The sequence below is a fragment of the Meles meles genome, chromosome 10 (genome assembly GCF_922984935.1).
Source record: "Meles meles chromosome 10, mMelMel3.1 paternal haplotype, whole genome shotgun sequence".
In the NCBI taxonomy this organism is placed as follows: domain Eukaryota; kingdom Metazoa; phylum Chordata; class Mammalia; order Carnivora; family Mustelidae; genus Meles; species Meles meles.
The window spans coordinates 12,049,917-12,065,034 of record NC_060075.1 but is presented as its reverse complement, the minus strand read 5'-3'; the positions used below and the strand labels follow the sequence as shown (position 1 = coordinate 12,065,034).

Genomic DNA, 15,118 nt, shown 5'->3' with positions numbered 1-15,118 from the left:
AAATGGGGAGTGGGGAAAGGCCAGAGGGAATTCCACCGGATGCCTGTGTTCCTTGAAAGAACCAGCAGGTGGTAGCAGCACTTCGTGGGAAGGCCCCAGTTTAGGGCTGTAGGACCGGAACAATAGACCCCCCAATCCCGTCCTCGGCTGGAGAAGAGGCTAGGGGTGGGAGGAAACATTTTTTCCTCGCGGCGCCCCCTCGGTTCCTCAAACCTTCCAGGCACCCGCTGAGTACCGTCCAACGCCTCAGATCCCCTGGGGGAGGTTCTCCCCGGGGAGCGGGCGGAGGGAGGAGGCACCCAGAAGGGCAAGACTTGCCCGGGCAATGCAAAGCCAGGCACCTACACCTGGACTTCCCCGTTCAGACCCAGGCTTCCCAGCCCTTTGGGGAGGGTGGGGTCAGAGGCCCCAACGTTGGCCACGATCCAGGGTCACGAAGGGGCAGACGAGTTTAAGGGTAGATCAGAGGCACTTTCGTAACCCAGATGCCCCCCTCCTGCTGCTTACCCATCCCCACCCCACCCCCGTACCCTCCGAGATTTCTCAGTTTGTCTTTCCCTCCACCCCCTTCTTTTCCTTCTTTCTCTTCTTCACAGCTCACGCCCACCTTAGTTTAAACCTGAGTAGGAACTAAAACAGTGGGTTTAGTTCCTAGAGTTGAAGCAGAAAAGCAGGGGTGGAGAGAGGGCGCGGGTGTTCGGGCCGGCGACTGCGCCGCCCTGCCCTGCCCCGCCGTGCCCCGCAGTGCCCCGGGCATCGGCCGCCCTCCTGTGTGCTTTCCCTCCCGGGGACCGGAGCCCGCGCCCGGCCCAGGGGTTTGAACGCCTCGCCCCGCCGCACGGCAGCCCGCCCCCTCCAGGACCCCCGCGCGAGCCTCCCTCAGTGTCCGGGTCCCCCCGCCCCGCGCGGCCGGGAGGAGGCGGCGCCCCCGCCCCAGCGCACAGGCGGGCCCAGGGCGAGCCCCGCGCCTCCACCGCGCTCTCCCCCGCGCCGGGCGCCGCACATCGCCGCCCAGGCCGGGAGGGCGGGCTCGGCTCCCCGGAAGAGGGGAGAGGGAGGGCGGCCGCAGGGGCCGGAGAGGGGCGGGCCGGGCTGGGAGGGACGCGGAGGGGGCGGGCCGGGCTGAGCTCGCCCCTGCCGCCGCTCCAGAGCGGAGCAGCAGGCGGCGGGACCCGCGACCGAGCGCGGCGACGGCGAGCGCGACGTGGGCCCCGCACGATCCGCGGGCGCCCCGCCTTCAGAGCAGCCCCCGCCGCCAGCCACCGCCCCCCGGCCGCCCCGGAGCCCCGGAGACGAGCAGCGGCGAGAGGACCCGGGCCGCGGGGAGCCGGGTCCCCGCACCCGAGCGGAGAAACGGGCGGCTCGGCTCCATCGCGGGGCCTGGGGCGGGGGGGGGCATAGACCTGCGGAGCCTGCGGCCGGCGGAAGGTGAGCCCCGGGATGCCAGGCAGTGTGGGTGTGGGGGGGGGGGGGGCGCGGCGGTGTGCCTGGGGACAGAGGCATCAAGGTTTGCAAAAGTAGAGGGGCCCTCCAGACTGGGCCTTTGCAGATCCTTGGGGGCCTCCCGGGGTAGTACTGAGTATCTTCTCCAAGGCGACGGTAGGTTCGTGAGGGGTGCGAAACTGGCCAGCCTGGCTCCCCGACCTCTGGCCGGCCATCATTGACACCCCCATTACCCTTGCTTCTGCGATCCCCCACTGTGTCTCCAGATATTGGGGGTCCTGATATAGGGCTCCTTGCCGAGGCCGGACTCCCAGCGTTCTGAAAAGGCTTGCCCATCCTCTGACTCCAGTGGTATCTCTCCAATCCCGCGGAGCTGGGAGGAGCAAGGAGGTTGATCCCACACCTGCCCCCAGATCCCCCACCTGCCCCCAGATCCCCCCCCCCCATTGCCACCCATAAGCCTTAGAGAGGAGAGGCTTGGTTCATGCTCCCCAGCCATAACCCCCAAGTTGCAGCCAAAGTCTGCTGCTTGCTGCTGCCCCAGCTCCACTCCCCTCTCTTTACATCTGGGTACTTGGCCCTACCTGCCCTACACCCCCATCCACCAATCTTGGCCGTCTGGCATCCTCTCTCCTCCCATCCCTGGGGGAGCTGGCTGGGGCCCAGCATAGCCGATGTTGTAATGTCCCTGGCAGTGCCCATGGAGAGAAGTGGCTGGGCCTGTTCCCAATAAGTTAACCAGGGCCAGGCCCTCCCCCTGCCAGGAGAACTTGACTCAGGTTCCAGAAGGGGAGATGCTGGGCAGGTGGGAAGGAGCTGTGGCATTGTTGGCGGTGCAGGGAAATGTCCAGGTAATGGGCATTGCAGGACTGAGACCTATCGTTTGTTGATGGTGCCATTCAGAGGGGCCACTGGGTTCCCTCAGGGCAATGGACCTGTTTTCCTTGCAGGAAGATTAGGCTGGAGGGTTTCTGTGTACCTACCTAGTGGCCTAGAGAGGAGGGCCCCTTTGGAGTCTGTTGGTTCATTCGGGGTCCAGAAAGATGGCTGGCAGTGAGCACCGTGTCCCCTGCCTGCCTAGGAGCAACAGGCAGCAGTGATCTGAGCATGGGAAAGGCAGGAACATTCCTCCTCAGGGCCAGGTTCTCCTGCAGCTCATCACCGTCTCCTGAGCTGGGTCCTGAGTCCTGTGTCCCCACAGCACTGCCCACGAGGGGGAAGGGGGATGGCGAGGTTTGGGGTTTGGGGCAGCTTCGCGTTTCCCTTTTCTCTACTTCCCTGCTCGGCTCCCTCTCCCAGCCCAGATGTTTCTGCAGCAGCAACTCCCAGAGCAGAGAGCAGTTGACAGGCTGACTGGGGGAGAGTAGGGACAGACCCAGGCTGAGGAGAAGGGCTCATGGGCATCAGTGACCAGTAAGAAGAGCACTCTGGATCTGCTCTGATGTGCATGCTCTCACCCTTACACACACACACATCCCAGCTTGCGTGCTGCTCCATACGCATCTCACCTCACACACGTTCCCTTACACACTCTCACACTTGCTCCTGCAGGTAGTGGTCCTGGCTCTTGGGGCTTCTACAATCTTCCATTTACTTATCTCTCACGGACAAGAACTGACTGTCCCAACACCCTCCCTTATGCCCTTTTCCAAAGCCACGCACATGCCCGGTCAGTGCCCAGCCAGAGTGGCTCATTCTGAGTGGCTGCCTGCCACTCCCAGACACTGCCTGCATCTTAAAAGCCTCCCCCAGCTCCACAGCCTGGGAGTGGGAGGCACATTCGTCTGCATCTGCGTGCTCTGGGGGACATTCCTGGAGGCTGGAGGCCTCAAGGGACACAGGGCTCTCCTCTGCTAGGTAATCCACAAATTGGCTCCTGGAGCCGGGGCAGCAGGGGCGTGAAGCACCGGAGGACAGCCACCTCCTCACTGTCTGCTCTGGATGCCGCCGTAGGGCTGATGGGATCCTTTCCGAGGCAGGCGGACAGAGCTCCAAGAGACTGCGACCATATCCAAGGTGGAGATTAAAGGGTCGCAGCATTAAGCTGAGCAAGGATTATCCTGGAATTTCCTGGGCGTTTAACAGCTGCAGAACAGGACGGAGGACAGGGCCCATGGTGCTGACCCCTCCCACGCTGACCCTGTGGCTGACAGGTGTGAGGGCCAGCTTTTCGGCCACGCCACACATTAACCATCGGCCCTTTTGCCCTTGGGACCTCCCTTGCCCCACTGGGCCCTGCAGCCTGCTCTGCCTCTCTGAACGTTCCTGCCCAGGCTCACTCAGCAGCGATGGATGCCCTGGTCAGGTGTCCCCAGCCCCCCTGGTCCCCCTTGGCCCTTTAGAGCCGAAGTCCTTTGCTTGACACTGAGTCAGAGAAGCGTGATGTGATCAGTGGGGCCATTCGAACCTCTTTGAAGAGAAGCTTAAAGAAAATGCAGCGATAAAAGTTATTTTGCTCATTCATCGCCCACTCCTACTGCCTCTTTATCTCTGCTTTCTCCTTATACGTGAAAATTTCTGGATTGTTTTGAAACCTAGAGAGAAGGGAGGGGAGGATAAAATGTAAACATATGCTATGCTAGTCTAGGTTTAAAAATGTTTTCCCTTTTTTGTTGTTTAGATGATAATTAATGAGATTTTGTTTTATTGTAAAAAGAAGATATGCTCGTTGTAACAAGAAAACCCACTGAAATATATGTAAGACAAAATGAATAATCCCTCCTCTGCCATCCTTCATTTCTCCCTCCTACAGTAACCAGTTTTAATGGCCAGTGCATTTTCCTGCCGTATCTTCCTCCAAGCTGATTTGGCTTATATTACTTAGTTTTTTAAAAACTCATTTTGTGGATCAAGGTACATAAACTATTTTAAACCATCTCAGTTTGTTCACAAAGTTATCATATTTAACTTTTCAATTTGAAGACAGTTAATTTTTTAAATTCCTACAGATTTACTTATTTAATTTATTTTTAAATCTTTCATTTTTATAGATAACAGAACTCAGAAGCTATGATGTATAAGCTAAGAGTCTACACATCTTTAATCTTTGCCAGTTTCTGGAAACAAAACACAGTTTTGATGCCTACAGACTGTCGTATTTTTACAAACCAAAGAAATGTAGCAGGCTTGGGGATGCAGTGTCTCTACCGTAGCAAAAAGATGTAAAGTGATATATGTAGGAAAGAAGCTGAGAAAAAAAAAAATGTGAAGTCATAGAATGCAATTTTTGTCATCTGAAATGTTGTCAAATCAGTCTTCTTTTCTGAGCTCCCATTTTCCATCCACATTTCTGCTGCTTCGGGTGGGTTATATTTTTAAAACCATATACACATCTGAAATTTGAATGTTTTCCTGTTTGAGAAGAGTCTTGGGCTCTTTCATGGGTGAGAGGATTTCTAAACACTGACCAATGCCTTTGGCGAGCTGGAGAAGACAAAGTGATCCAAAGCAGGCGTGTCCCGCTCTGTGTTGCGGGAGGGATGCACTTGGCTGCTTCCAGGACGCGCACCCAGACTAAGCTCAGACAGATGTCCTAGTCCTCAACCATTGAAGGCACCTTTGAAAATCAAGTTCTAAGTCCTGCTTGTTCAGTATTCCAGGCATGTGGCTGGAGCTGCGTGTTCTTGTCACTTACGTTTCTGCCTTTGAAACTTGTTTCAAAAGAATCTGCGGGAGTAGGAATTAGCTGACAGCAGTTTCTTCCATATCTTAAAGTTTCGTCTTTCCTTGTTTTTATTCTTGCCTAAGAGGTACACCCGAGTTCTTTTTATATGTAATTTAAAAAAATAAAAGACTTGAATTTATCTGTTTTGTTTGATAAGCAAGAATTGACCTCACTTCCTAGTCTCACTCAGCCACAGATTTTTTTCAGTCTTCTGAATCCAAATCTAAAAGAGGTCCCTTCAAACAGCGAGGAACACTTCTGGGCTCTCTTCAAGTGCTTCCACCATTTTTAAAATGAATATATTGGTTCTTGGTAAACCTTTTTTAACAATTACAGAAGTGGCAGTCCAATGCCATGTCTCCATTTAATTCTTTTCTTCCTGATGTCTCTTGAGGACAGAAGCTGAGTGGCTTTAACTTGTTCCCTAATTGCTTTTGCTCTTTTCTGGATCCTCTGGAGAGAGGCCAGCTTCATGTTGTCATTAAGATGCCTGCTGAGGCTATGCATACACGCCCTGCTGCAGCCACAAGTGACCGTGTGGCTTATATTGTGGGTCATCAAAGCAAATACTTTGCCATTCCTCATATTCTAGAATGTTCCATAGTGCACAGCTGATGGGATCTGCAGTATGTATCTTCCCTCTTGGTTTGCTATCTCTCCAAAAAAAAAAAAAAAATTCATTGAGATGCATCCGAAGTGTTTATTATTCCCTCTCCGTGATTATCTGTCTAGTTATAAGTTTAGGAAGACACAGTGCTTACAGTTTACTTTTTGTACAGATTCCAGAATCCATCCATGTTCTGACTGAAAGAGGTTATTTCAGAGAATATCTGCTAGGCAAATGATAGAATAGCTTTCATTGTTTAAAGGCATTTTGCTGGCATTTTCAGTTCTTGATTACAGCATTCCTAGAGACCCCATGGCTCTGGTCAGTCTGGTCTGCCTTGGTGTGTCAAGCATGTCTCCAAATTAAGCCACTGAGCGCTTGGGGGAAGCACCGAAAACACATATTCCTTCAGGATATTTATTAAGCAGCCATTGGTAATGGGGCCATGCTTTGTTACTTCACAGTCTCCCTGCTCTTCTTTGAAACATTTCATCCGTGAATGATTCTAGCAGCATTCGAGCAGTACTGGCAGAGAACCTCTGTTTCTTAGGAGTCATTTGCTGTATAGAAATGCTTCCTTTTTTCTGACTTTGAAATACAATTGTTGTATAACACTGTGATAAGTTTAAGGTGTACAACCCAGTGATTTGGAAATGCTTCTTGCTTGCCTCCATGCACTGTAAGTTAAACTCTGTCTCACAAGTAGGGTTCCAGTGGCATGAAAGGCGCATTTCAGCGGCAAGTGGTGCGATGCCCGTGATACCTCAGCCCACCAGCTGTAACAGCAGCGCTTTTCGTGATAACCACATAGAGATGACCCTGAAGGCTTCATCTTGCAACAGAGCCTGTGTTACCAGGAAAAATTAGATTAGCAGACATCCAACTCTGATTTTCTGATTTATCTAAATCAAATAGTATAATAGTTTGGTTTCAGCTTCATTGAGAAGTGTGCCGTTTTCAGGAGTGCTGCGGGTCACGTGGCCACAGCCCTCGTGACGGAAACAGATTCCAGTTTCCAACTGCTGTCCTTTCTCTCTCTCTCAGTTTCATGTCTTTGAACAACCTGACTCTTATTTTCTTCTCAACAGAAGTAAATGGAATGGACTGCTCTTGTCCATGTAACTCACAGACTTTTGAGACTCAGTGATAAGGGGAGAGATGGGTCACCACTAATCTCTAGACCAACGAACAAAGGAAGGTCTGAGCCCATTTGTCTTCACTGTAACCCTGGAGGCAGCTGTGCCCCACAGTCATGTGCTTGTGAGCCGGAAGGGGTGCATATCTATGTGGCCTTCTTAAGTTAACCAATGGGGAACATACTTGACACTGTTCTGCATGGACTACTCTCACTTGGGAAATCATTTTCATAATCAGTGCATACGCAGTAACCCTCACTCTTTTTTAAGGTTGTGCCATAATTTATTAAATATCTTTGCACTGATGGACAGTTACATTCCAGTGTTTTCCCTTACAACCAATTCTGCAGCAAATATCCTTGTTTGAACATCTCTGCAAACAGACCCAAGGATGCAGTACCTGAAGGACAAACTCTTAGAAGTGAAGCTGCTAGAAAGACAACACCGGCTGTCCTTCCAAGAAGATATACCCATTTGAGCTCACAAGCACCGCGAATATAGAGAGCCTAGCTCTCATACCTTCTTCAACCTAGTGCATTATTAATCTCATAGGACACGATGGCACTGTTGTTTCCACATTCTGTCCTTTCACTGTGAGCAGACTAGAAGAATTTTTTCATATACATACGTTATTTTTCTGTAAGCCATAGAGGAAGTGTGCCCCTTGTGGAGAGAGGACCGTTGTTCACAAAATATAGGCATGCAAGACCTACATAGCTCTACCCTTTCTCTGTGCTGGATCACTTACCAGATGGAATCTTCGTGCCTATGCTCTTCTCACTCCTGTTCTCCCATCTCCCCTTGCATCATACCCCACAGCTCTCTTCCATGGTCCCTCTTGGTCCACTGCCTTTCTGTATTGTCCAGAGTGTCCAGGTCTGATGTGGGTCAGGAGGTGTCGGGGAGGAGGGATCGTGTGTTCCCTGGGGAGGAGTAGCTTCTACTGTGCCTGGCTTAATGGACGTATCTCCTGACTTCCAATACAGGCTGGCTCTAGGAGGAGGAGGGAGAATAAACGAAGAGAAAGAATTGAAAGAGTTCCTTTCAGAAGAAAAGGGTAAGTTGGGCCTGGAATTATCCTATGCTCTAAAGGGCTGTGGGGGCGGGGGGGCTTTAAGAAATGCTCAGTGATGCGTCCCCTGCAGGACGTAGGGAGGGAGTGACCTACCATATGGCCCTCAAAGATGGTAGACTTGGCACAAGTCAGGAGACAGTCTGCTTCTGACAGGCCCTTACCCTGTGGTTGGTGCTGGGGTGGTCTGAGAACTATCTGTGTAGCAATGTAGTTACCTGCCACTTGTCTCTTCTGGTCCTGTGTGTCTCCCTAGGAAGCAAGCTTGGCTGCAGACCCCAGTCTTAAAAAGCAGCGGCCCTGCCTGGGAGCAGGGTGGTGGCCAGGGCAATGGTGGGAGCCCCGAAGATGCCCCATGGCTGCTGAGGGGGCTGCCCGGTCAGGGAGCAGAGTGGCGGGCATGGTGTGCAGTCTCTGGGTCCTGGTGCTGGGGTCCTCAGTTCTGGCTCTGGAAGGTAAGAGGGAGTGGAGACTGGAGAATCCCTACCAGTTAGCCTGGGTGAGGAATGGGAAAGATTCAGAAAAGGCAGAGAAGAGTGAAGACATCAAGAAAGTGAAAGGAACGGGGAAGGTTCCAGAGAAAGGCTCCTGATGGAGAACTGTGCCCCTGCTGGTGAATTAAAAGGACCAGGGGGGAAATGCCTGTTTCCCTCCTGGGATGGGGTGAGGTTAGCAGTCCTAGCTGGAGGCTTTGCCGCTGAGTCCCTTCGTATCTCTGGGCAGAGGTTCTGCTGGACACCACTGGAGAGACATCTGAGATCGGCTGGCTCACCTACCCGCCAGGCGGGGTGAGTGTCACTCTTTCATTCCCCACCCAGTGTGCCTCCCCCACCCCACTGGTCCTATAGGATTTGGGAAGGAAGCCCAGGGTAGGGACTAATGGAGTAAGACCCCTTCCCTTCCGGAGGAGCAGGACTTTGGGGTCTACTTACCCGGGTTTGCCAGCTAACGGTGGCTCCCCGCTCTCCCTGCAGTGGGATGAAGTGAGCGTTCTAGACGACCAGCGACGCCTGACTCGGACCTTCGAGGCATGCCACGTGGCAGGGGCTCCTCCAGGCACTGGGCAAGACAACTGGTTGCAGACACACTTCGTGGAGCGCCGCGGAGCGCAGAGGGCGCACATCCGACTGCACTTCTCCGTGCGCGCGTGCGCCAGCCTGGGCGTGGCCGGGGGCACCTGCCGAGAGACCTTCACTCTTTACTACCGCCAGGCCGAGGAGCCCGATGGGCCCGACAGCGTTTCCACCTGGCACCTAAAACGCTGGACCAAGGTGGATACCATCGCCGCGGACGAGAGCTTCCCCGCCTCCTCGGCGTGGGCGGTAGGCCCGCGCGGGGCTGGGCAGCGCGCCGGGCTGCAGCTCAACGTCAAAGAGAGGAGCTTCGGCCCCCTCACCCAGCGTGGCTTCTACGTGGCCTTCCAGGACACCGGGGCCTGCCTGGCCCTCGTGGCGGTCAAGCTCTTCTCCTACACCTGCCCCTCCGTCCTCCGCGCCTTCGCCTCCTTCCCTGAGACGCAGGCCAGTGGGGCCGGGGGCGCCTCCCTGGTGGCAGCCGTGGGCACTTGTGTGGCTCACGCGGAGCCAGAGGAGGATGGAGGCGGGGGCCAGGCGGGGGGTAGCCCTCCGAGGCTGCACTGCAATGGGGAAGGCAAGTGGATGGTAGCGGTTGGGGGCTGCCGTTGCCAGCCGGGGCACCAGCCCGCCCGCGGAGACAAGGTCTGCCAAGGTGAGATTGGGTGCCTGTGCACTTACCCAAGATCTCCCCACCTTCCCCCAACCTTGGGACACCTCTCCTGAATACCCCAAACTTGACTTTGTCCCCAAAAGGTCAGGAATAAGCTATTTTAGGAAAGGACTCTCGTTTTTCTCCAGATTTACCTTCTAAAGCGCACACATTTGGTGTCATATACTCATCTCAAATTTCTAGGACCTTCTGGAGACTTCCTAAGTCACTGCTAAGCATCCTAGGGCTGCAGGCCTGACAAGTGATGGAGATTAAAAGGAGTGAAACTCCTGGGTTATCTTGGGATGGGTCGTTTGTCCCTATTTGCCATCTAGTTAGGAAGGACTCATCACCAGGGCAGGTGACCAGGATGCAGGTAGGAGACGGCAGTGGAGACCAGCTAAGAGGAATCCTTCTGCTATAGGGCGGAGGGTGCAGAAGGCCTCTGGGCAGGAAGGTCAATCAAGCCAGACACCTCTATCTGGTACTTGGCCTGCCCATAACCCCCACTGCACCTCATTTTTTCCATCAGCGGAAATGCAGTTCTACTCCTGTGGCCATGGAAGTAACCTCTGCCTCAGGGAGGGGAAAAGAGGGAAGAGTGGGTGGGGGTGGGTCTCAGGAGGTCAGGAGAAACAGCCCTGGGGAAGGGAAGGCTGGGGGCATGTCTTCGTGCTTGCCTGGGGTGCGGTGGTGGGCTCAGGAGGCGGTGGATGAAGTGAGCCTAATGTCTCTGCCCCATTCTGCCCCCTAGCCTGCCCAGAGGGGTCCTACAAGGCCTTGGCTGGGAATGCACCCTGCTTACCGTGCCCCGCCCGCAGCCATGCCCCCGATCCTGCAGCCCCTGTTTGCCCTTGCCTTGAGGGCTTCTACAGGGCCAGCTCAGACCCCCCAGAGACTCCCTGCACTGGTGAGTCCCCCACCAGCCCCAGGGGTGGAAATGGGACTGGGGGTGGGCAGAGAAGGGGAGCCTGAGGGCAGCACAGTGGAGCTTGTTCCCATTTGCAGTGACTTTTCTCCTGTTCATTTTCTCCCTCCACTTTCCTCCTTCCTGCCCTGACCCCATCCACGCTGGCCCACCTCCTGCCTCTCCTCCTACCCACCTTCTCTGCTTTCTGGTCCCCACCCTATGCCCTGGGTCTCCTCCCCTCTGCCCCCCCCACCCCCGCCTTCTTTCTTTCTCCATCATCCCCACCTCTCCCCCTTCACCTCGCCTCCCCCCACTCCTTCCTTTCTGACCCTTCTCGCTGCCCCTACCGGCCTCCCCAGGCCCTCCATCGGCTCCCCGGGAGCTTTGGTTCGAGGTACAAGGCTCAGTGCTCATGCTGCACTGGCGCCTGCCTCAGGAGCTGGGGGGACGAGGGGACCTGCTCTTCAATGTCGTGTGCAAGGAATGTGGAGGCCACCGGGAGCCGGGCTCGGGCACCGGGGGTGCTTGTCGCCGCTGCAGGGATGAGGTGCACTTCGACCCCCGCCAGAGGGGCCTGACTGAGAGCCGAGTGTTAGTTGGGGGGCTCCGGGCACATGTGCCCTACATCTTGGAGGTGCAGGCTGTGAACGGGGTGTCAGAGCTCAGCCCCGACCCTCCCCAAGCTGCCGCCATCAACGTCAGCACCAGCCATGCAGGTGAGCCTTCCTCAAGCTCGGCCTGATGCCTTGCCTTGCCTCCTGAGAAGCCCCCTGCTGCTGGGCTCCTGGAAACCCTCCCACTAACCCTCCCTCCCCCACCCAGTTCCCTCTGCAGTCCCTGCGTTGCACCAGGTAAGCCGGGCATCCGACAGCATCACGGTGTCCTGGCCACAGCCAGACCAGACCAACGGGAACATCCTGGACTATCAGCTCCGCTACTATGACCAGGTGGGAAGGTGGGGGTTGCCCAGCAGGGCTGGTGGGAGCTCACAGTGGCCCCCAGTAGGGTTAGAGATGGGGGAGGTGGACTAGGACGGAGAGGTTCCAAGAAGCCTGAGGGTGTGACCAGGACTCAGGAGCTGGGGCTGGGTAGCAGGGAGTGACTGGCTGTCACCCCCAGGCAGAAGATGAATCTCACTCCTTCACCCTGACCAGCGAGACCAACACGGCCACCGTGACGCAGCTGAGTCCCGGCCACATCTACGGCTTCCAAGTGCGGGCACGGACTGCCGCAGGTCACGGCCCCTATGGGGGCAAGGTCTATTTCCAGACTCTGCCTCAAGGTGAGAGGGAGCCTGGATGGAGAGGGGGAAGCAGGAGGAGTCAGCGAGGAGAGGCCTCGCGGCCGTGTGGGACAGGAGGCTGTGAGCATCGTGTCATGGCTGACCACATGGCCTTTGGGTCTGTGGGTGGGCGTGAGTGGGTGCACGGGGGGTGCGTAGGCGTGTATGCTTGTGAGGCCTTGCCCATGCATGGTCCTGGCTGGCTGCTTCCCCAGGTGAGCTGTCCACCCAGCTTCCAGAGAGACTCTCCTTGGTAATTGGGTCCATCCTGGGGGCCTTGGCCTTCCTCCTGCTGGCGGCCATTACCGTGCTGGCTGTTGTCTTCCAGAGGTGAGCCCCTCCCTGCTGTGTCCCCACACCATTCACCCCACAACACAACCCCACGTCCTGGCAGCCCCAACACCCACTGCAGAAACCACCTCCAAAGCCCACCTCCCACCACCGGGCCCCTTCCCGTGGGCCCGTGCGAGGCTGGAAGGAGGGATCCAGCAGCCCTCACTCCATAGATCCCTGGCTGGAGAGTGGCCTGCATGGCAGGGGAGTGTCATTTCAGGACTCTGGTTTGTCCTCAGGAAGCGCCGTGGGACAGGCTACACAGAGCAACTCCAGCAGTACAGCAGTCCAGGTGTGGGGGTGGGGAGGGCTGGGGCTGAGCCCAGGAGGCAAGACGAGGTTCCCCCGTGGTCCAGGGGAACTCCTCGGCCCTGCCATTATAAGGAAGAAGGCATGCCTGGGGTGTGTGGGCAGCCGGACCTCGTACCACACCCTCCTCATTCACCCCATTTGCCTATAGGTCTTGGGGTGAAGTATTACATCGACCCTTCCACGTACGAGGACCCCTGCCAGGCCATCCGAGAATTTACCAGGGAGGTGGATCCTGCATATATCAAGATCGAGGAGGTCATTGGGGCAGGTGTGCAGGGGCAGAGAAAGGGGACGGGAGGGACTGGAGCCCCCATGAGCCTTCCCCAGCAGGCTCCCCTCTAAACAGGGCAGGATACCGCAAGCCCGGGGTCCTTCCTCAATAGCCTTCCACCTACACCCATTCTCCCAGGCTCCTTTGGAGAAGTGCGCAGGGGCCGCCTGCAGCCCCGGGGACGGCGGGAGCAGGCCGTGGCCATCCAGGCCCTGTGGGCTGGAGGTGCGGAGAGCCTACAGATGACCTTTCTAGGCCAGGCTGCAGTGTTGGGCCAGTTCCAGCATCCCAACATCCTGCGGCTGGAGGGCGTGGTCACCAAGAGCCGGCCCCTCATGGTGCTGACGGAACTCATGGAGTTGGGCCCCCTGGACAGCTTCCTCAGGGTCAGTGTGGCCCGGGGGTGGGTGGGGCGGCCTTGGGTCCAGAGAGATCTGCAGTTTCAACAGTCCGGGAGATCGGAGACACCTCTCCTAGTCTTAATCCTTCCCAGGCTGTCTTCTAATTCCCTAAGCCCCTCCTTCCTCTCCTGCTGGTGTCTGGCCCCTGGCCTGTGGAGGTTCCCCACCGGGCTGCTGACAGCTGACCTCTGCCCCCTGCCCCCAGCAGCAGCGGGAGGGCCAGTTCAGCAGCCTGCAGCTGGTGGCCATGCAGCGGGGAGTGGCCGCCGCCATGCAGTACCTGTCCAGCTTCGCCTTCGTGCACCGTGCGCTCTCTGCCCACAGCGTGCTGGTGAACAACCACCTGGTGTGCAAAGTGGCTCGTCTTGGCCACAGTCCTCAGGTAAGAGCACGGTCTCAGGGGCTCAGCCTTTTCCGGAGGGTGCTGGTGGTTGAGCTGGGACCGGGGGTGCGTACTGCCAGTGGGGTTCCCTGGGGTCTGAAGGAATGGAGCCCGCCTGCGCTCCATCCAGGAGTGCACCCTGAAGACCTCGGATCACACAGGAGTTGCTCGATAAATGTGACCACTGCTATAATCATTGCTGTTGTTGCTTCTCACCCCACCTCTCAGGGCCCAAGTTGTATGCTTCGCTGGGCAGCCCCAGAAGTAATTGCACACGGAAAACATACCACCTCCAGTGACGTCTGGAGCTTTGGGATAGTGATGTGGGAAGTGATGAGCTATGGAGAGCGGCCCTACTGGGACATGAGTGACCAGGAGGTGAGCTCTTGACCTAGACATTGTTAATTCCCCACCCCCATCCTTCCAGCCCACCAGCCTCACAGGTTTGTACATTCTTGGCTTTTCTTCTCTAACCCACTGAGATTTTAAGTTGTCTTGGCTTCCTTATTTTTAAGTTCCTTCTCTGCTCTGACGGCATGCCCCACCTGATCCCAGCCCGCCCACTGACCTAACAGAATATGCCTTTCTGCCAGCAATAGCTTCCCATCACCATGTTTCTCTACTAACCCCCAGGTGCTAAATGCAATAGAGCAGGAGTTCCGGCTTCCCCCGCCTCCAGGCTGTCCCCCTGGACTACACCTGCTTATGCTAGACACTTGGCAGAAGGACCGTACCCAGCGGCCTCATTTTGACCATCTGGTGGCTGCATTTGACAAGATGATCCGAAAACCAGACACTCTGCAGGCTGATGGGGGTCCTGGGGACAGGTCTGGAGATTGGGGCTGGAGCCCGGGACAACCAGGGAGGGTAGATACAAACCAGAAAGAAAACTGAGGAGAGGGGGCTAAGATAAAAGGGAGATGTTGACCTCCCCTTCCCCCACTTAGACCCTCCCAGGCCCTTCTGAACCCTGTGGCCCTGGACTTTCCTTCTCTGGACTCACCCCAGGCCTGGCTTTCGGCCATCGGACTGGAGTGCTACCAAGACAACTTCTCCAAGCTTGGTCTCTGCACCTTCAGCGATGTGGCTCAGCTCAGCCTGGAGTAAGCAGGGAGAGGCGGGGTGGGGGTTCCACTAGGCTCCAAGCCAGGGGTCCTGCCGGGGATGTTAGAGAAGCCGGCCCAGACCTGACCCACTCCTTCCCCACCACCAGAGACCTGCCTGCCCTGGGCATCACGCTGGCTGGCCACCAGAAGAAGCTCTTGCACAATATCCAGCTCCTGCAGCAGCACCTGAGGGAGCTGGGCTCGGTGGAGGTCTGAGGCCTGGCAGGCAGCTGTGAGGGGCGATGCCTGTGTCCCAGCCCCAGACACAGGTCCAAGGAATGACACGGAACACCAGAGCCCGTCTCCATCTTGGCCTCAGCAAGAGGCGCCTGCCATACTACACCCCACCCTCTGGACGCCTCACTCCCTAGTCCTCCGCCCTCCTCCGCCCTCCCCTGCATTAAAGGGAAAGAAGAAATTTTGCAAGTTGGAGGTGTGGTGAGACCTCAGTCTGCAAGGAGGGGCTGGCAAGGC

The 15,118-nt window shown here is 56.4% G+C and overlaps 1 protein-coding gene across 2 annotated transcripts; it reads left to right on the top strand.

Annotated features, from left to right (window-relative positions):
- Positions 1–1,131: 1,131 nt before the first annotated feature.
- On the top strand, positions 1,132–15,061 carry EPHB6 (EPH receptor B6). Of its 2 annotated transcripts, XM_046021125.1 has the most exons (18): positions 1,132–1,428; positions 7,837–7,907; positions 8,179–8,377; positions 8,646–8,710; positions 8,897–9,650; positions 10,402–10,557; positions 10,917–11,273; positions 11,380–11,504; positions 11,677–11,839; positions 12,055–12,169; positions 12,412–12,464; positions 12,633–12,752; positions 12,894–13,141; positions 13,365–13,538; positions 13,767–13,916; positions 14,172–14,365; positions 14,486–14,641; positions 14,752–15,061. In XM_046021125.1, exons 3-18 carry the CDS (start codon positions 8,278–8,280, stop codon positions 14,858–14,860), a joined length of 3,039 nt encoding a protein of 1,012 aa, XP_045877081.1. In that variant the 5' UTR covers positions 1,132–1,428; positions 7,837–7,907; positions 8,179–8,277; the 3' UTR covers positions 14,861–15,061. The 2 variants fall into 2 exon arrangements, with proteins under 2 accessions (XP_045877081.1, XP_045877082.1); XM_046021126.1 differs by lacking the exons at positions 1,132–1,428; positions 7,837–7,907; positions 8,646–8,710 and having other exon boundaries at positions 8,261–8,377; positions 14,752–15,056.
- Positions 15,062–15,118: the final 57 nt, after the last annotated feature.